General features: G+C 52.0%; 2 protein-coding genes across 5 annotated transcripts in view; one reads left to right on the top strand and one right to left on the bottom strand.

Annotated features, from left to right (window-relative positions):
- The window catches only part of ATG13 (autophagy related 13), a 48,679-nt gene extending 38,331 nt beyond the window's left edge, over nucleotides 1–10,348 (top strand). For 2 of the 3 annotated variants that reach the window (XM_045013573.1, XM_045013572.1), the window contains 6 exons: nucleotides 1,297–1,436; nucleotides 3,660–3,777; nucleotides 4,191–4,268; nucleotides 4,596–4,712; nucleotides 5,238–5,366; nucleotides 7,048–10,348. In XM_045013573.1, coding sequence (XP_044869508.1) covers nucleotides 1,297–1,436; nucleotides 3,660–3,777; nucleotides 4,191–4,268; nucleotides 4,596–4,712; nucleotides 5,238–5,366; nucleotides 7,048–7,125 — 660 coding nt within the window. In that variant the 3' untranslated portion in view covers nucleotides 7,126–10,348. Of the gene's footprint in view, nucleotides 1–634; nucleotides 746–1,296; nucleotides 1,437–3,659; nucleotides 3,778–4,190; nucleotides 4,269–4,595; nucleotides 4,713–5,237; nucleotides 5,367–7,047 lie in introns of all 3 variants that reach the window. The other variant, XM_045013574.1, reaches the window with a different exon arrangement.
- A 4,709-nt stretch (nucleotides 10,349–15,057) lies between these two features.
- Nucleotides 15,058–20,870, bottom strand: part of ARHGAP1 (Rho GTPase activating protein 1) — a 37,102-nt gene continuing 31,289 nt past the window's right edge. For both annotated transcript variants that reach the window (XM_045014765.1, XM_045014764.1), the window contains exons 12-13: nucleotides 20,435–20,538; nucleotides 15,058–19,160 (exon numbers count right to left, since the gene is read on the bottom strand). In XM_045014765.1, the coding sequence (XP_044870700.1) occupies nucleotides 18,981–19,160; nucleotides 20,435–20,538 (284 nt within the window). In that variant the 3' untranslated portion in view covers nucleotides 15,058–18,980. The remainder of the gene's footprint in view (nucleotides 19,161–20,434; nucleotides 20,539–20,870) is intronic.

The raw sequence follows: 20,870 nt of genomic DNA, 5'->3' as shown, positions 1-20,870 counted from the left end.
GGGGACCATTTCCTGATGCTCATCCTTCTGGTTGGATTTGGGATACTGGGAGGAAATCTTGTGGGGCTTAGCTTGCTGGTTTTCTTTTTAGCTAGCAAGATTGAGGGCCTGTATGTCCTGTGGCCGAGGTTTGTTTCCTTTGATTAGGTGCGGGGTGTCCTTCATTCCTGCTACATCTCCCTGTGTTTGCAGTAAGTATGCTGAGAGTTTGAATCCCTGCTGAGGAAGTGGCTTTAAAATGCCAGTGTTTATATGGGCTTTTCAATGAGTTTTGAAGTGATTGCACTGGTCCTTTCTCCGGTATGTGATGCAAGAGCTGTCCTGCAGGCTTTCCCTACATTATCTCTCCCACTCAAACCAGGCTTGTTTTAAGGCCACACCTTTATCCTCTTTCTGTTTACAAGGCTGATTTGTTTTAAAATATGTAAATTAAATCAAACCTTTGGCGTTGGTTCCCATATAAATCTTTGAGGCACTCTGCTAGCCTAGAGCCATGCATGTACTGTGCCCCTGTGACATCTCCTGTTCTTTCTCCAGTGATGCTGATAACTATTCAGACTGTGGGGGCTTTCCCTCTCCCCTTTCTCTCTCCTCTCTCTTTGCCCCTCTTTGTATTTTTTCTCTTGTTTCTTAGCTTTCCAGCTCTCGTCTTTCCTATCAGCCTGCTGCCCTGGGAGTTGGATCAGCTGACATGGGGTATCCAGTAATCTTTGCTGGTGGTTTGAATGCTGCACATCCTCATCAGGTACTCTTAGAGGTTGGAAGAATGAATGTGGCTTGCACCGCAGCCACTAAGCATCACACAGCTAAGACATCCCTTAAAACCATTGCATGCCTCTGTATGCAGCTAGGTCAAGGCTGCAAAGGATCTAAAGTAATTAAAAAAACATGGTGCTAGCAAATAAGCCAGGAAGTAGCTCTACTATGCTCTTGGAATCACCTGAAGTGGGACTTTAATCAAGGTGTTTTCCACTGCGTAGAAAGGAGACATTGCACTGAGAACAAGGTAAGGCCAGGGACAAGTCTGGAGAAATGGCACTGAATCTGCATCAGAGAGAATTAGGAAGGAAGTGATATATGAATTCTCTCATTGGGAAAGTCCCCTCCCACACGACTTCCCCTCTCTTGCTCCCTGTCAGAAAGTTACTGCTATGTTCTAGCAGGAGTGTAGTCAGAGCATATCCATGGCGAGCCAAAAAGAACTTATTCCCAGCATGAGAGAATCCACTCTAGTGCTGTAGTGTGTTGCTGTATCAGTCTTGAGATTGCTAACCTGATCGTTCCTTTCCACCTTAGTTGATTGTTCCAGGGAAGGAGGGTGGGGTGCCCCCAGTTCCTAGCCAGCCAGCACATGGCACTCAGGCTGACCACGAGAGGATGGTAATGTGCACCCCTTTGGATGGAGCCCTCTACTCAGCAGCTACTCCTTCCAGTAGGTAGGTGCAGCACTTCTAATCGTTCATCTGTGACTGTATAAAGTTGAATCAAATTTAAAACTGACTTTTCTTTTAAGCATTTGCAGGGCAGTTCTTTTACATTTATCAATAACACTATATTGGCTGCTCTGCCTTAAAAAAGCCGGGAGCTCTCAGTCTGAGCACAGAGAAGCTGAAGGACGCCTCAAACAAAGGTCTTGTCATTTCAATACCAAAACACTACTTCTGGCTCATTTGTCTGATCCATGAACAGCAAGTTGAGGTGGCTTCAACAGTAATTTTACCCTCCCAAAAAGGCTTCATTTGAATTGTCGTAAAGCATCAGTAATAGAAAACAGCTATTTAACTGTTATATCAAGAAACCTTGGGGGCAAGACTCCTTGTCTAACAGGAAACAATGCAACTTTAAACTCCAAATTGCCTGAAATCCTAACCTCCCTCTCAGCCAGTTAGAGCTTCCTGTTTGTTTTTCCAGATCTCTTTGTCCCCCGTGGTTGCATCTTGTTTCGTGGCTATGGGACAATTGCCATAGAAAACATCTTAACCAACTAGGTTTTCTACTCAATAAAAAACTCCTATTTATGTTATAGTAGCACTAATGCACTGGCCTGTGCTCCTTGACTAACCAGTCGTTATCAAATGGCTAACGCCTGCCAGGCGACTGAGGACCAGATCCTTAGAGCTGCTGAATACTTCTGAAAATCAGGTTTTGAGACTATAATTAGTAGCCACCCAGTGAAAATTAACCAGATTAGCACTGGCTGCTGTGATATTGGACTACTCTGGCTCCATGGGGCCTGGGAAGGAGCATGGGGTTCAGATTCCCGACCCTGTCTCCTGACAGGGAAGATATCCAAGAATTCTGTGTTCCTGAAAGAGTGATAGTGATTGGCAAGAGCTGCTCGAGCTTCCTTGCCATTTCCCACACAGCTCTTCTGAACAGCCTTTCCTCAGGACTGGCTGAGGTTTTCTGCCCTACTGATGGGGGGTGGTTCCCTCGCAGAGCCAAGCAGAAAGCTGCTCCACAGCCTTGCAGTCTCTATTGCAGTGGTCACCAACTGGTCCATCGCCATCGACTGGTCGATCCTAGAGGATTTCCCAGTCAATTGTGATCTCTGGTGGTCCAGCGGGGCTGTCCAGGCCCCACACCACTCCTGGAAGTGGCCAGTGTGCCCCGCAGCCCCAGGAGCACGGAGGGCAGGGGTCTCCCTCCGCATGCTGCTCCTGCCTGCAAGCACCGCCCCCATAGCTCCCATTGGCTGGGAACGGGGAGCTGCATGGAGCCATGTGCCGCCCACCCCTCCCACGGGCTGCAGAGGCACATTGGCCATTTCCAGGAGTGGCGTGGGGCCAGGGTAAGCAGGGAGCCTGCCTTAGTCTCGCTGCGCCGCCAACCAAGAGCCGCCGGAGGTATGTGCTGCCCGGCGGGAGGCCGCATCCAAGCCCTGAGCCCCCTCCTGGATCCAGCACCCCATACCCCCTCCTGCACCCCAACACTCTACATGAGCCCTGACCCCCCTCCTGGATCCAGCACCCCATACCCCCTCCTGCACCCCAACACTCTACATGAGCCCTGACCCCCCTCCCAGAGCCAGCACCCTGTACCCCATCCTGCACCCCAACCCCCTGCCCCAGCCCTGACCCCCCTCCCAGAGCCAGCACCCTGTATCCCCTCCTGCACCCCAACCCCTTGCCCCAGCCCAGAGCCCCCTCCTGCACCCCAACTCCCTCCCAGAGCTTGCATCCCTCACCCCCCTCCTGCACCCCATCCCCTGCCCCAGGCTCAGCCCAGAGCCCCCTCCCACACTGTGAACCCCTCAGCCCCAGCCCAGAGTCCACACCCCAGCCCAAACTGCAACCCCCTACCCCAGCCCGGAGAAAGTAAGTGAGGGTGGGGGAGAGCGAATGACGGAGAGAGGGAGGATGGAGTGAGTGGGGTGGGTCTTTGGGGAAGGGGCAGGGCCTCGGGGAAGAGGCAGGGTAGATCTTGGGTTGCCTTTAAATTCAAACAGTGATCTTGGGCATAAAAAGGTTGGAGACCACTGCTCTATTGCATACTGATGGCTGAAGGGGAAGACGGTCTGACAAGAACAGAGATGCTTCTCCCTCTCCTTCCTCCCAGCACTAGGAGAAGACCTAAAAAAACAGGGGGATCTTGACAAAAGAATGTGGTTTTGTCTAAATTTATTTATGTGCAATGAGCCATCAACCCTTCTCCCCCAGTGAGGACACAGAAACCGTATCAAACAGCAGCGGAGGGAAGAGTGGCTCCCCACACGATCTCTTGGAGACCATCTTTGTCCGGAAGGTGGGGGCCTTTGTCAACAAACCCATTAATCAGGTAACTTGCAGTGATTGTTCTGAGGTGGACTCATGATGCACTTTTCCTCATGCCACTGTTACTCTTTTCCATTGCTGGACAGTGGGGGCCAGGCACTGCATCACCAGGGCAGCCAGAGGAAACAGGAGGCCAGACTTCAGCAAGGACTGCAGGTCTCTGTATGTGGTGCTTTACTGTACGCTGGGCCCTGTAGGCTCTGCGGGCTACACCTGTGTATTAAAGGGGATGTTGGCTGCAGTCTCTCCGACGTTATGCCCTCGAAGTGTAGCCCTTGGGTTCCAGTCAAGTTGCCAGTGTGACTTTGGTGGGGCAGTTTCAGATCCTGACATACAGCCTTGCAATGGGATGGGGCATGCTGCATATGCAGAGAATCTGACTGAAGTGTTGAGGTTCTACCCATTGAATCTCTCCAGGTGACCATGGCCAGCTTGGACATTCCTTTCGCCATGTTTGCTCCCAAGAATGTTGAGCTGGAGGATAATGACCCCATGGTAAGAATCCCCCCCAACCCCCCTGAGCCATCTTGCATGTCAAGTTTGAATCATGCAATACAGATGTATCCTTCCTGGTCTTAGCTTTGCAGGCACTTCTGACCAAAGAACTAGCTACTTGCATCAGCTTGGTCTCTAATAACATCCTCTATGCCTGAGTCTGGGCTTTCCAGAGATGGAAACAACTACAGGTTTAGAGCCCCTGCTAGTCTGTGCTTAGTCTGCATGCCCTTGTAACTGTCATTGTGCTTCTTCCCATGCTGGCACAACACACAGATGGGCTCAGTGACAGGATCTGAAACTGATGGACTCTGGTTTCTTGGGCAGGTGAATCCTCCTGACTCCCCAGATGTTGAGTCTCCTCTACAGGGCAGCTTGCACTCAGAGGGCTCCAGTGGCAGCAGCAGCGGGAACACACATGACGACTTTGTCATGGTTGACTTTGTAAGTCCATGCAGTACTTTATCAGCCCAGGCTAGCACTTTCACAGAGCCCCTGTATCTGGGGTGGGCTGCAGCTGTTGGTGTGATGCTGAATTAAAATAGATGAATTTCTCCAAACAAGGGCTCATTGTGTTCCCATATCAAGGACAGGGTCTCTGGGCATCCTTAAAAATGGTAAAGACATTGACATTTGTAAACCCACAACTTGGGAAATTATTTCCTCCTCCCTTTATCCACCATGGCCTGGGTTCAGGTTTTTGGGTTTTCCGTGTGTCCCATATGCCTAAAGCAGAGACAGATTGTAGGGAAATATTCTGCTTTAGGTGCTCATGAAGTCATCAGGGAAAGACTAATTCTGGTCATGGCAAGGGATATGCTGCTGTTCAATTATTTGACTTAGATTTATTGCTGTAATGTTGAGTTGTTTGTTGGTAGCCGATGGTGCCTTCTGTCTGTGACTAGAGCGAAGGGGGAAATCTGACAGAACTCTCTAAATGGGGATTAATGTTTGTATCTTTAATTCTAGAAACCAGCATTCTCAAAAGATGACATTCTCCCAATGGACTTGGGGACGTTCTACCGCGAGTTTCAGAACCCGCCTCAGCTCAGCAGCCTCTCCATTGACATTGGGGCTCAGTCCATGGCAGAGGATCTGGTATGGGAAAACGGGATTTTGGTGTTTGGGGGACATACGTTCTCACAATGCTCTCCTCCTCCTAGCTCCCTGAACAAGCCAACATCCCATAAGAGAGCAGAGGCACCTACCAGAGGGGTCCCTTGTCAATCTGCTGAACATGCCTGTACATCTCGGAACCTGAAACCTTTGGAAGGAACCAGATGTGAGACCTTTTCAGTCTGATTCCTTCTCAGTGCATGTGTACAGCTGCCATGGAGAATATTAGATGAGTTGTTGGTTTGTGCTACATGTGAGTGGGACAGTATCCGTGTGCTGCATCAGGTATCCTCTTCCCAGAAGCCATTGCAGCTGCAGGACTCTTCCACTGTCCAAGACTATTCCCTACTGTAATAGTCTTGTACTTCCCCTCTCATTCCTGCATCTGCTAAGCTCAAGGCCATACGAACTAGGACCAGTCACAGCAAAGGAGTGATTTGGGAGGACAGGACTCTTCTTGGACAGTGTGATAAGGACTGGTAGAAGAGCATAACCCATCCTCTAAGGCAGTGTTTCCCAAACCTACAACACTTGCGTACCCCTTTTTGAGACATTTGTCTTACTGGCGTACCCCTTCTCCAATGAAGATAAATTTGGGGGTGGGGGAAGAGGCCCCAGTCAAGCCACTGCCGGCCCCTTGCCACCCTGCTGCCTGAGTGGGGCCTGTGGCTGAGTGGGGCCTGCGGCCGGGACCCGGCTGGCAGGAGCCGGCGGACGGAACCCCAGACTGGCAGCAGGCTGAGCCGCTCAGCCCGCCGCGGGTCTGGGGTTCTGTCCGCCGGCCCCGCTCAGGCCACTGCCAGCCCCTTGCCACCCAGGGTCCCGGCTGCTGGCCCGGCTCAGCCCGCTGCCGGCCCCTTGCCAGCCAGGGTGAACGGGCCGCGTACCCCTTGAAACCCTTTCACGTACCACCAGGGGTACGCGTACCACACTTTGGGAAACACTGCTCTAAGGTTCTGGGGAGAAAACATACTGCCTTAATTCCAGCCCTGTCCCATCCTATCTGGTGTGTGAGACCTATTAGCCTGGAGCCTAAAATTGGAGTAACCTGAAATGTGCCACTTTTTTTACTGCACATGCTACATTTGTGAGCGAGTCCTTTACTTCACCCTCCCATTAAATGACTGAGTCTCTGTGGCAGCTTTGAAACATCTGTTTAATCTCCCAGCTGAGTGCCGCTACCTGTTACCTGAAGGGGCAAATGTGCCATAGTTCAAATCTCTAGGTGAACCCAAATCTAAGAACTGAATGCTGCCTCTGCAGAGAGAATGCAGTATCAGGCCCATCAACTTTGTAACATGGTGTTACCTGGGAAAACCATAATGCTTAATGCTAACAACTGAGTGACTTTATTCACGCAGTTTGACAAAGTAATTGTGCTGCAGCTGTGCAAGAATTGCTACAGTCCTGGGTATGGCACACCTGCTGCTTCTGTAGAAAAAACAAACTGGGCAAACTGCCCTTCTCAGGTTCACGTGCTGGATCCTGTCTGATATCCTGCTTCTGCTAGGAGTGGTTCATGTATGAGGAGGAAGAGCACAAATCAGAGCAGAGACCTTTGGCCAGAGTTTACCATATACGTTTCCACTGTTTTATAGCTTCCCTTAGGCTGATGCACCTTCTGTGAGTGAGTCCTGATCTGAGTTTTTCTTTGCCTTCACAGGACTCGTTACCGGAGAAGCTGGCAGTCCATGAGAAAAACGTCAGAGAGTTTGATGCCTTTGTAGAGACTTTGCAGTAAAGCTGTTTTCTTATTGCAGCAGCAGTGTCCTTCTGGAGCACTTGGAGGAGGAAGCCCATAATGTCTGTCTGCCACTCTCCCTTTTGTGTCCAGTTTTTCCCCCCGTATCTTGTGGGCTTTGTCAGATCACCTCCTCAGTACTGGGTACAGATTCAGCTGTCAGTCTCCCCTCAGCCAGGCCCCGGGATAGTTTTGGACCCCGTTTCCTACTGGCATTTGAGTACTTATCTATGACACTACAATAGGGACAAAAGAAATCAAGCTTTGTTGTTAGTAACCCAGTTCCCCTTCAGTCTTCGTTCTGTGTATGGAGGGGTTTTATGGAAAGCTGCCAGAAATGCTCCCTGCAAAGCCTCTTGCATCACAATTCCTCAAGATGTAGCTTCTGGGGCACAGACCATCTTTTCCCTGCATCTGCAATTGCACTGGAGTATAGACAGCCTTGGCTCAGAACAAAGGATCTGTGCAGTGGCAGACTCAGCTGGCTTGAGTGCAGGACCTCAGCTCTTAGAAATGGGGCATTTCATCCTGTCTTCAGTGAGTGCATGGACTGCAGAGCACAAGGGGATGAGGCAGACTTCCACCTCATGCACTGTACTGTGCGACACCTATAGATGTCTTCACTGTCTGCTCCCAAGGAACTGGGGCTTTGCACAGACTTTCTCTCTGGTGCCTTGTGCTGGGCCTGTCTGCCCGAATCACAGATGTACAACTACAGAAGCTATGCGGAAGGGCTTTCCACATTTTCTTGAGTGTATGGAAACCACAATGCTAAGGTCCCAGAATGTGATTGTACTGGTGCACCTGCAAGTGGCACCTTGCGAGTATGTTAAATTTGTAGTCACGGCTCTTGAAATGCAGTTGTAAATATAAATAGGAATGCTATTTCTCCAGGGTTATGTAATTAGGAGTCTTAGTCCCTTTTCCCTGCAAACCTTGCTGCTTTATGGTTAATATATAAGAAACAGGAAATATTTATTGCTTTTAAAGAAACCTATATTAAAAAAAGTTATGTTTTCACATACAAGTGCAGGTCATTCTGTCCTGTCACTGCAGACAGCTGTTGTGCCATGGAGCTCTGTCCCATGACAATAGTCTGCCTTTGGTAGGGAAAATCCAAGATATTTATTTTCAGAGACACTTATTTACTCTAATACAGTGTTCTGTTCTGGGGACTTTCTTCCATGACATCCAGGCTGGGCATTGATATAAGAACACGCATGTGTTGGTGCAGCAGAGTGGCAGGGACTTGGTGAAGCGCTCCATTCTGATAGGCTTGGGAAATGGACTTGTTCTGTTCCTCAGCCATTCCAGAGGCAGCTTGTTCACAGAAGCACACTTTTGGAAAGTTGATGGTACTCTTTTTAATCAGCTGGCTTATGATTAGCTAAAAGTTTATTTTTGTAATGAGCTAGTCATGAAGTAGTGAGTGGCTGGCAGTGCTCTGTGTTTGATCTGGTTGTTGTGTATCCTTTTGTCTCACGTGAGGAAGGGAGAAGCTGTGTAATGGCACTAAGCAGGAACTCAGAGTAGGGCTTGTGCAACTTTCTCCACCCTTCAGCCGCCTGTAACTGGGCTGAGTAACTGAAGAGACTCCTGCAAGTCCCCCTTGCTATCCACGGACGATATTTCTATAGAGTGGTGGGAGTTCTCTGTACTCTGAGGATCCTTGCTAGTTTCCTTACTACTGGTGGAGTAACTAGCTTCTGCTCAAAAAAGGCTGGATGTGGCTTTCTCCAGAGCTCAGCACAATTCCTGAGGTTGAAAAGGAGGGTTGCTAGCGAATGACACTAGGCCTTGGGTTACCCCGTGGCCTCTGCCGCCCTCTGCCCTGTGCTGCTGCAAGAGCAAGGAATTGAGCACAGGACCTGAACTGATTCCCAATATGGTAATATGTTCTTTTGCTTTCCCAGCCCTTGAGTTGACAGGTGTTTGCTGTGCATGATCAGTGGCAGTGTTTTAGTTTATGCTCTAAAGCACCAGGTAGGGGTATTATAACTACTTGAAGCAGCAAACTCCCCTCTCCCAGGCCACCCACCCAATCCAACTAACTCCCATATCAAAAGAATCAATCCTTGTTTTGCAAGGAGTAATCCAATCTCTTCACTTGTCTGCACCAGTGCTAAAAGGCCTCCCAGTGAAGTGTAATTGGAAATGCTGGAGGTGAAAATCCGACTATCCCTGTCAATAACACTGACTTAGGGGGCTTCAAAGCACTTGACGAATACTCCCTACAACCTGCCTATGAGGAGGTAAGTAAGCTGCATCTCCACAGTACAGCTGTGGAAACTAGACATGGGGTCAGGTGATTTGTCCAGGGTCACACAGTGAGTAAATGGCAGAGTCAGCAATATAACCCAGATCTCGTGATTTTCGCCCCCATCCCCAATCAGCTGGTCATGCTCCCGAGTCTTGTAGTAAGTTGCATGTGGACATACTCTGGCACTCTGACCTTTAACTTGCAGGCTATGCCTGGGTGAGCTCTCCTGTCAAGTTATTTGTAGAGGTTAGTAAACTACTGGCATGCATTGTGCCTGCTAGGAAGAATAGAATAGACCTTCCTGGTGGTGATCTTTCCCTAGGCAGCATTGACTCTGTAGTTCCTCCTCTTCTTCACGCTGAACTGCTGTGGTATCCACAGAAGGCAAGCCATCATTCCTGTTTCTGTCTGGAAAGCCTCCAGGGCCTAGTGTCTGTGCTTAGTCATTTTCATGTGACTTTTACAAGATCGCAGCTCCTGCATCTCACAAGGCAGAACTTCTGTGTAGCAACCATGTTTGTTTAATGCTACCCAGTGGAAATCTGCCCACCTGGGTTGATAGGGTATAGCTGGATAGCCACAGCAATAAAGGGTTTCTCTTGGGATGAGAGATGTGCTTATTCCTGGGCAATCCTGAGAGTTTTGACACCTCCATTCCAAAATCTAGGCGCTCAGCTCTGTCTAATCAATGCATTAGAAATGATTGGCCCAAAGCAGTTCTGCAAGAGGGACCTAGCTACTGATGCTGTGGCCTGCTGTAGAATTTGTTTAATGATGAATATTGTCATAATTTTAATAGCCATCTGCTCAGGCCTGTACTATGTCAAGGCAGTTTGTACATAGCGGATGACCTACAAATGCTTTGGGTGCAGGGTACTAAATTGCATTGTTTTGGAAATAGTCTCCAAGGCACTTCATGTATTCAAAGAATTTCCAATAAATCTTTTATGTAAGCAACTCTGACCTGTTTGCCATGCTGATCCAATTCTTCTGTGAATTACTCTGCAGGTTCCGATGCTGGGACATTCCCACCCTTATGGCTTCCCCTTCCAACAGCCAGATTTTACCTGCAGCGGTCGGTACAGCTGCAGGAAGGAGCAGGGTTAATGCCTACAAGCTGCTAGTTTGGAATGTGTAATGGGCTGCAATGAGGAAAGTTATGGATAGAGCCCTGCAAATCCATGGGTATCTGCTTTATATCCGTGGACCATTTCTGGGGTTAGCAGCGCGGATGTAAGAGCCTGGCGGGCAGCTTAGAGGAACCGGCACGGATACTCCACCTGCCCTGGGCAGGAGGCCTGGGAGGCAGGGACACGGGGCCGGGGGTTGCTTGGGCCTCATGCTCCTCACAGCTGTCAGTGCAGCTCTTGCCAGCTCAGCTCCAGCCAGGGAGAGGGGCGGCTTGGAGCCGCAGCCCAGCCACGGTAAGAGCTGGGTGGGGAGCCGTGGTGGACCCTCCACCTGCCCTGGCCGAGGGGCCCAAGCAGCCAGCCCCGGGCAACTCTATAGGTCCCTCTTTCCCCCCCCCCCCCCCCCCAGCCAGGCCAGTGTGGAGCCCAGCCAGGGAGCCACGCAGATCCTCCACCTGCTCGCAGGGGTGGGGGTGTGTCTGAGAGCAGCCCCTGACTGTGTCCCCGCCCCCCAGGCTCCTCACCTGGCCGAGGGCAGGTGGAGGATCCGTGACTTCATGTGGGCTCCCTACAGCTGCCCACTCGGCTCTCCCTGACCAAGGTTGGGGGGGTGGGAATGCCTCGGAGCCTCACCCTGGCCCCCAGTGTAGAGCCCTGCAAATCCATGGATATCTGTGGATATCCGCAGATAATTTTTGTGGATCATGTATTGGATGCTGTTCCTTGTTTCCTTGTTTGTGCAATGACACAGCATCCTGTCTTGTGCAGACTGCACTGTTCATTCAGCCAGCGTGAACAGAAACATTGTCCTGGTGCCAGCTTCATCCCATGTTGCACAACTCAGGGTAGAATAGGTGAACAGAAATCTAGAGCTAGAAGAGGACAAAGGGCTGCTTAGAAGAGAGGCCCTAACTCTTATAAAGCCCTCATAGCGGCATGCTTACACTTGAATAATGAATTCCCAGGCTGGGTATAGGCACAAAGATGTTATCTTGCTTCTCTAGCTGTGACTTCTCCATAAACAAAAGCTTGACTGGCACTACTTCAAGTTTCAGCTGGGAGTAGAAAATCCAGCTGCATTTAGCCTGCTTCCTCTATCACCACCAGCATCCCAGATCCTGCCATCAGAGCAAAGCTGGCAATTGCATTCATGGTGTGCCAAACAGCATAGCCTTGAGGGTGTTGTTCTACATCGCTGTGGAGATTGCTCCATAGGCATACCAGGGGGAGAAAGCTCATGTTTCTCCCTGCTGGGAGTCTGACAAGCACAGGTTGAAATACAAGGTTCATCAGCACACTGTTTGGTGCTAACAGCCCCGACGTGGGTATCTCTGCTTTGAAGGTCCTAGCCCAGCTAATGCCCCAATAACCAACATATCCCCAAAGAAATGTGGAGGTGCACCACCTGCAGGAATGGCCAGGAGCCCAAATGGTATTTGAAAAACGTGAGGCCCCATTCAGTGCTTTGGGCAGATTCTCTCCTGTTCTGCTCAAGCACCACACAACGTGATGAAACCTACGGGGCTTCCCCTGGTACAGAGACCCCCAGAGGGAGGCAGTGGGCTCTAGGTGGTGCTGCCGCCTCCCCACCAATGTGGGCTGCAAAGAGGAGCCTCCAGGTAGTAGGGGCAGAAGCAGCCACAGCAGGAAACTTTGAACATTCCCAGAACTTTCTACAGTTCTGACTGGACTTTGGCTGCCTGCCTCATGTTGAGGGGCTGTTTGTTCCAACCCCCCCACATCCCTCAGTCTCCTCACCTTAAATTCACACTACATCTGACTTGAGCCTTGTCCCCATCCCTTCCAAGTTAGGCTGATTTCCTCAATTCCCCCCTCCCCCTGCCAGAGTAAACCTACCCCCCCGACACACACCAAAAACCCCACAAACTAGTCATGGCTCTAGTGTGCTGTTCATTACCAGCATATTGCTCACTCTGCTTGTGTTCTATCCCTCCCCCACTGGCTGGTGTATTTTGATTGCAAGCTCTTCAGGGCACAGACTGTCTACAGCTGTTTGTAAGGGCCAATGAAGAGTACTGTAGTGTTTGTTTGTCATGCTCTGCCCAGGAGACCCAGTGACCGGAACAGGGGCCCAGCAGGCCAGGAAGTCGTGTTCCAGTTGACAGGCTGCAATGTAACAGGCCAGGCCAGCTCACAAGAACTGGGGCCTCACCTCCAAGAGGCTGTGCTAGCGCATAGTGTGCAGCTGGCCCTACATGGAGCCCTTCTGGGAGAAGCCAGTTTGGGGGGGGGCTGAATCTCACTGACAGGACAGTTGCCTTCTACATCAATGGAAACACCAGGGGTACAACCCCTTCAGCAGCCTTGACAAGTGTAGCAGGTGTGAGTGCTCCTGGGGGCAGTAGAGATGTAGGACTTTGGGTGTGGAACAGGGCCCTCTGTGGGTCAGGCCCCTTCTGCAGGTGGAAGGAGTGTGGAGGGTGGGTTCCGCTCTGAGTCCTTACAAGAGCTGTATTCCTATGGCCCTTCAAGAGGCTCATCCTGAGCTCCCGTGTATCAGCCAACTGGGAGTTTGCATCCACAATGGAGGGCCAAGGCTGGGGTTTTCTGTCCCGTGCAGCGTGCTAAAGGAGAGAACTGAGTGGGCATAAGCCAAAGGTCCCCTGGATAATAGCGTCGGCCTTGTAGACGTCTGACTCGTGTTGGGAAGGTGACACTGCTTCAGCCCCCATCTCCCCCTTCCCTTACAGGTCAGGTGTCTGTTCTACATCATGGCCTGCTGCTGGCCCTGAGATCCAGCCTGGAGGCCAGAGTTGCCACCTACAAGAAAGGTGCCTTTGTATTGTGACTCCAAGCCTGGCCAATGCACTGCCTGTCTACACAGCTGTTTCCATAGGCTGGCCAGGGCAGCTCAAGCAGCAGAGGGTGAAGAAGCACAGACAACAACCTCAGGTGCCCATTCACCGGACTTCAGCTGCATGTCCCTGACCCCAAACCCTCCCAGGTACTCAGTTCCTACCCTGTGCAGAATGTCTCACTCCCTTCAAACAACTCAGCAAAGAGGGCTGTTAAGAAGATTCTTCCCCTTGCTCTGGTGTGGGAATTAATGTAGTAATGTCAGAAGCCCGCAGGTGGTTGAGGGAACACATCACCAGACATCAGCAGTACCAGGAGAAAGGAGCCGGAGCGCTACTGAGAAGCAAAATTGGAGAGTAACTGAAATTCTTCTCCGCTGGCCTGTATTTACTGAGGGATACAGTCTCCTACATGCTCAATTACTGAGGGATAATCTACACTGATTGCTATATTTGCTTTCTACAACCAACTCTCTGGATAACTTTTCATGAGTGTACCCCAATATTTGGATGTTAATATCTAAACTGTATTGCTAATTTATTCGCCTAAATTTGGGTTGTTTCAGATTCTGCACTATCTGTATCTTCTGACTTTTAAACCAAACTTTGTATTTTTGGATAAGCTAAGCACTATACCCGGTAACTTGTATATTATATAATTTTAACATTAGCTTTAATAAATTTGCTGCTGTCCTAGCTCCTGTCTGACCTGCCAGCTCAGGAGCAAAGATCCTTCCCTCTGAAATTGTAATGATCAGCTTGGGGGGTTGGTTACTAAGCACTGGAGCAAAAGAGTAGCCACACAGGTGGTAGAAGCACCCTGTCCATGTGCTCAGTTATTCTGGTCTAGTTCTTTAGGGGTAAGGGAAGAACTTAGTGGGCGTAGCTAGTAATCAACCCCTCATGACAGTCATTAAGATTCCTGTGCCATTGCCACTTCTGTCTTCTAGCACTGCCTGGAGGGGCAGCCCCTCAACCAGCCTGAAATGGGGGCAGGCCCTGGAGCCTTTGTGCTTATAGCAAACTATGTCTGTGAAAAGCACAGAGCTTACTGTCCTGGCCTTTCAGGGCTGGATCCAAAGTGAACGTGGGGCACACCGTCAGCTGACCTCTCCAGCATGGGGGATGTACCTGTCCAGAAAAGGAGTGGGCCTGAGGGCCAGTGGTGCAGCTGGGGGGGCTGCAGCAGCACTATTTTGGGTAAGAGTGCTTAAGGCAGATTAGCTCCATCACCAGGAAAGGGGGCCCAGCCCTGAGACCCAAGTGGAGGAAGGCACAGAACTACCTTTTGAGGCCCCACCTGTCTCCTGGATAATCCCTACTGGCTAGTTTAGGCAGTTCTCTGCACGGCCCTCTGGCTCTTGTGAATCCTGTTCTTAGGCACCAAACTCCCACTGCACAACATAGGGAATCTGGCGCCTAACCTGGACTTTGGGATTTCAGGAGGCAGTAGGGTGCCTAAAGTTAGGTAGTGCAGTGCAGTGCGAGAATCCCCTTTGTGGATCTAGCACCAAGTGGCCTAGCAGATGGCTCCTCCCCATTGAGTCTGGGAAGAGGTGCTGTCCGTAAGTGTGCGTACACTCCATGGAGAGGCACAAGGACGATGTACCATGCACAGCTCTGCCCTCTGCTCAGTTGTAGCTGGGTGAGTAACCAGCCATTCTGCTTTCTCTTGTAGATCAGCCCCAGAGGCTGTAGCTCGGAGAAATACACCATGCTCTGGGGCTGAGTTTTGGTTTTTATTGAAATACAAAAAGTGCAAACTGTGAAATACAAGATTGGTGCAGTGTAGAAGGAAATAAACATGGATGTGAATTAATGTCACAGTAAAAACCCCAGCCCTGTGCCTGCTGATCATCAACTGGAGAGAAGGCAGGAAACACCAGCAACAAAAAGCAAAGCTGTAAATTGCTCTAGAGCACCACTGCTTGAAAGAGCAACCAGGGGCTAGTCTGGCCCTCAGAGGTCTCTGCTGAGTCAGCAGAGGGGTTACCATAAGGCATCAAATTGACCTTGCCCTCATCTGCATCACCCAAAGGCTCTGGTTCCAGAAGAGACGGACAGAGGGCTGACAGCTGGGGCCAGTTGTGGAGTGCAGCCAGGCTGCTCAGACACCACTGGAATGAGGGGAGGAGGGAAATTGGGTGCTGCAGAGCAGGGCACAAAGAGGAGACAAAACATGTCACCCTCAAAGGGCCACTGTGGCCAATATTTAATATGGAAGCCACGCTGGGGAAGGGGCTCTTGGGTGGCTGTACCCAGGAAGAAGACACATTATGGGAGACAAATACACAGAGTAACCATGGGTCCCTAACCTGCCACCAACCACCTCTTACAGGCAGCAAGGACTAGAGCCTAGTCTCTTGGGCCGAGGCTGGTCCTCTAGTCACTCCAGCTACCTGCATGCTGCCTCCCTCCCTGCTCTGCCTCAGGCCGTACACCCAAGGAGGCAGATAGACTAGGAAGGCAATTCAGTCCTGAGTTGGCAGAGACGTGGACTCGGTTGCCCACCTGCCACCTGGCGTGGGGAGCCAAGGGCTGCAGTCAGGCCCAGGCCACAGCTTCACACACAAGCCACAAGAGTAGTATCTTCATAAAAGGCATCCCAAAGCATAAATTGCAGAAACAAAGTAGCCAGCACTGCTGTGCCTGTTCCAGGCCTCTTGGCAGCGCTGAGGGACCAGGTAAGGGGTGGGTAAAGGAATGGGAATATTTACACTGGAGTGCTCCCAAGACCTTGCAAGCCCATTCCCACCATCTGCAGTACCAAGAGCCTGCCTTTTCTCCAAGTCGACTCCCTTGCCTATGCAGGGCTCTGCCCCAGGAGCAGGGTTATCCCCTAGCACAGAGATTTGCAGCAGGTTATCCCGTGACACTCAGTAGGAAAGCCCATAAACTCAGGAGTTTTAACTACATAGAATGTTTTTTGTTAAAGTGTCTCTGGGAGGCTAAGGAAATACCTTCCCCAAGTGCAACCTCAGCCTGCCCCTGCCCCTGGGCTGCCCAGCCCCGCTTTTTTCAACACTGAGCAGATCAGGATTCAGTGCTCCCAGCTGGAACTCACTGCAGGCAGCAGCAGCTGAGCCTGCAGCCAGGTCCTTGTGCCCCAGCCCATGAGGAATTTCTGTTCTGGGCTACTGGCCTTAAGATTCTAGCTGTTCCCAAGGAGGCCAGCAGGCTTTTCCTTTCCTCTGGGGACAGCGAAGCCAAGAAACATTTAGCTGTGGCCCAGATAACGTCAGCAAACCCAGCTTAGCTTCACTCTGAAATACATGCAGGAGGGGATGCTCCCTTTAGAGTGGGGAGACAGAAGCTGTGATATGGGATCACGCAGACAACACCCCTTTCCAGAGTGTCCTACTAAGCATGGCCTAACATGGGGCAAGTGTAGGGCTCTTCCTACACTGCCCCACCCCTGACCTCAATAGGAGCACTGAGTCCCTCCAGCTTTCCCAAGAACCTCCATGGCAGATCTATCCTCCATGCTGGATCTAGCAGAAGTCAAGGTGAACTAGAAGCCCTCTGTGACCCACCCAAACCATCACTATGGACTTATACACAGCAAAGGGCATTCACGTCCCAGAAATTCAACTCACACAGCGGCACGTCCAGCTCCAGGCCTGGTCCCTCCCCACCATGGGCCCTGCAGCCTCCCAGAGAGAGATTCACTCAGTAGCCGGGGTGGGATGGGTGGCTCCAAGCTGTGCACAGCCTGTTCTCCAGCCCTCCTCAGAATTCTCTGCTCCTCCACTTGCCCATCTCACCCTTTTGTGGGTCATCCCAAGAGCAGTCAATCAATCGGCAATAGCTAGAGCTGCCGAACTGGGCCTGGGCTGCACTGCAGGCCTGACAGTTCTAGGTCCCTGCTCCTGGGCCTCGCAAAGGAGACCCCCTTCCTGCTGTTGATGCTCATCAGCAGTTTGACATATTTTTAAATCAGGGTATCAGCCTTTGGTCGGTTTCTAGGGCAGGTTAAAATCCTATTAAAAGCAGATCAACTGCCACTTTATAAAACAAGCTCTGCTTGGTCCCAATGTTTTCCCACTGCTGTGGTGCAGCTGGGACCAGGACTGGCCTGGGGGAGCAGTGCACGAGAATTATGGGTCTTGGGGAGTGAGGCTAGAAACGGAGAGTCTCACTCAAGCGTGGAAGCTCCTCTCTCACAGGCCAAGGCCAGGAAACGCTAGCTCCCTGTTACTTTAGCATGTGGCAGAGGCAGAGGGGATCCCCCCGCACTAAAATCAACCCTGAGGCAGTGACTGCAGTGCAATTGCCTCAGGAGGGGATCTGGCCTGCTTTGTTCCTGAGCCTGGCCTGTAAAGAGCCAGCTCCCTCCCTAGCCGCCTAGCACATAAGGGGTGCATCAAAGCAGCTCCCCTGAAAGGCTAGGGGAATGCTGCATGGCACAGTTCTGCCCTAGCGGCTTTGGCACATGAGAGCTCAGCACCTGGGCAGGTTCCTGTGATCCAGGCCTCGCACACTGGCTAACGTTTGGCCTCAGTGCACAGGCCCTTCCCTTCAGGCTACATTCTGACTTACATTTTTGCTGGAAAAAATTCCACTCACCAGCCGGGGTCAGGGGCTGGCCAGCAGACCAACAGGGGACCCAGGAGTGTGCCTGTGCTGCAGCCATGAGGAAGGGAAGTGTCAATTGTGGGGTTTGGCAGTGGGGAGTCAAGTGCCACCAGGGCACTTGCCCCTGGCATGATTCCAACAAGCTCACTGATCACAGAGCATTACAAAGGGGACCCCGCATCCCCAGGCAGCGCATGCCCACTGAGGCCGTGTCTGGAGTGAAACCCTCCCACCAGGAGCCGGGGACAAAGTCAAGGGGACCATCAGAGCCAGATCTGAGTAGTCATGGGCTACCACACGCCATACACCCCATGCCCACCACAGCCCTGTTATTGAAGGTGAACAGCACCTGCAGTGGGTGCTAGCGCCCCTTGGAGAGGCATTACTAGCTCTCCGGGGTAGTAGTGTCAGCAAGGGGAGGGGCTAAGCCAACTCCCCTCAGTCACAGAGTCTCTGGCAGGGCCCAATGGCCCAGCCCCCGGAGAGTTAGTTTCTCCTTCACACACCTGCTGCGAGCCAAGGGCAGGGTTGGTGTTAGCCCAGGAGCAGCTGGTGCTGTCCTCACAACACCTGATGCACAAGGCTTACCTGATGTGCTCTGGGTGGGGGCAGGGAGCCAGGACACTGCACTCAGCTCCTGAGAGAAGGGGCTGGCACAGGGAGCCTCCTGCCACACAACTCGAGCCAAGTCTTGCCCAGGTGATGCAGGCAGGAGGAATGAGCTGGGATCTTGGGGAGTTGCACAGAAGAGGGGCTGCTGAGGGGAGGAGAGGAGGGCAGAAAGAAACCTGTGAGGGGAAGGAAGGAGGGAATGGCCCCCAGTAGAGCAGCATGGCCAGGGATGAGCTGCACAGAATGGCCATGGGGACAAGACTCCACTCCCAGGAATGGGGAGACCAGCTCCCCTCCCCCACCTCTGGCAAATGGTTGCCTGCTCACTCACTCCCACAGCCCTCACTCAGCTCAGCAGCTCCAATGGACCCTCTGTGCTGGAGGCTCCTGGCCATGGCTCCAACAAGACAGGAAGAGGGAGAGGGAAGGTGGGCACAGTGTGCTAGTGTGGACGGCCCCGGCTCAGGCCTCCATGTCCTGGAACACCTCCCCCTGGTAGTCCAGCAGGAACTTGGTAAAGGTGTTGATGGGGTTGATGGCCTTGAGGGTGATGGCTACATCCTTATCCCACAGCAGGTTTGGGCCGAAAACCACGGCCAGGTTGGTGTTTGTCATCTTGTTTACGTCACTGTGAGCGGAGACCTGCGTGGAAGTGAGAGAGGACCCCTAATGACTCAGAGCAGCAACAACAGCATCAGCACTCTGCCCTCCCTGGTGCCTCACAACAGCACGGTGGGGGCTCAGGCGCCTAGCCTAGAGGGGGAAATTGAGGCACATGAAGCAGTACAGGGCCTCCGGGACGGAGAAGCAGGCTTGCAATGAAGACACTTGACTGGGCCTCAGGGGACCTGGGTTCAATTCCCAGCTCTATCACAGACTCCCTGTGGGACCCTGAGCAAGTCATTTGGTCTCTGTGTGTCCGTTCCCCATCAGTGAATGGGGATGACAGTCCTTTCTTTCTCACACTGTCGTTCTTGTCTCCACGGCAGGGACGTCTCTCACTGGGCCCTGAGCCTGGCTCTCTAGGAGGCGCTGCCATACAGACGATGACAAAGGCAGAGCAGGAGAAGGGTTCCAGCAGCCATGAGCCCAGGCCTATGCTCTAACCACCCTCTGTTGAGGGGTGTTAGGTGCAAACTGAACAGCAATTTCCCAGCCCATGCCAAATAATCAGCTAAATTAATGTGGACATGACCCTAAATTATCCCAACCCTCCCCTCCCCTGGAAAAGCTGGAGGGGACGGATAGGCCTGGAAGGGGTGGGGAAGGCAGGGAATAGAGTCCAGGATCCCGCCCTGGCCCCCAGGAACTGTCAGGGAGGGATGGCGTGAGTGATATACAAGGGCCCAACACCTGCAGGGCTTTTGAGATGGCAAGTGACACCCTGCCACATTCTGCACCAGCTGGCATCTCATCCTCCAGGCCACACAGAGACACCTTGACCTGGAGGTGCTGTCATCCAACACGCCCAAAGCATTCCGGGGCTGAGTGTCTTTGCCCCTTTTGCTGGGGATAGACCTGGCTCAGTAGAGCAGTTCCATAGCAGTGGGAAGCTCCCTGCAAGTCCAATAGGGCAGGATCTGGAGCTCATTTTCTATCTCGTTCTCACCGCACACCTGTTTCTTGGTCTTTACCTGGACTAAAGGGAGTTTCACTCTATCTCAGCTGTCCTGCCCTCTGCCCCCCCACCCGCCCCAATGGGAGGAACTACTTGAGCCTGACGAGTCAGAGCCGGTTCCAACCCTTGGGGAAGGGGGACGGAGGGATAAAGCAGGGTGGTTTCCTGGCCCAAGCCGTGCTCCCTCTAAGCTGGCCAGCATGTGTGTTGGGAAGGGAGGGAATGGGCAGTAACGGAGCTGGGCCCAGGTGTAGTGAGCTAAGAGGAGACCCCCTCAGAGCCAAGTGCAGCAACAAACCTCTGCCAGGAAGGCCATCAGGAAACAGAGCACTTGGTAGTTTTCCTCGGGCAGGGTCTGGAGGGTTTTGCGAACAACATCCACGCGATTTGACTCCTCCACATCTGAAAGAGAAACACACGGGGCACGTAAGTAGGTGAGCAAGACCCTAGGCTCACACCAGGCAATGAAGGGGGGGAACCTCCAGCTCCCACCAGGCAATAGGGCAACCCTGACTCACACTGGGAGGTTCCTCTGATAGGAGCCCAGCTCACAATGCACGGGTACCCCAAGCAAGACACCCTCTCCTCCCCATCCCATGCAGACTCCCTTGGCAATGGGGGCTCATCCATGCTGCCTGGATTACTTGGAAAGGCACCAGAGCCACAGCCTGGGATCAGGGGGCGTAGCTGTGTGTCTGGGGTAGCCTGCAGGAGATCCCTGCCATCAGGGAGTT

Source organism: Mauremys mutica, chromosome 4, assembly GCF_020497125.1.
Source record: "Mauremys mutica isolate MM-2020 ecotype Southern chromosome 4, ASM2049712v1, whole genome shotgun sequence".
Lineage (NCBI taxonomy): Eukaryota > Metazoa > Chordata > Testudines > Geoemydidae > Mauremys > Mauremys mutica.
Note: the sequence above shows the minus strand (reverse complement) of the source record. Positions and strands in the feature narration are given on the sequence as shown.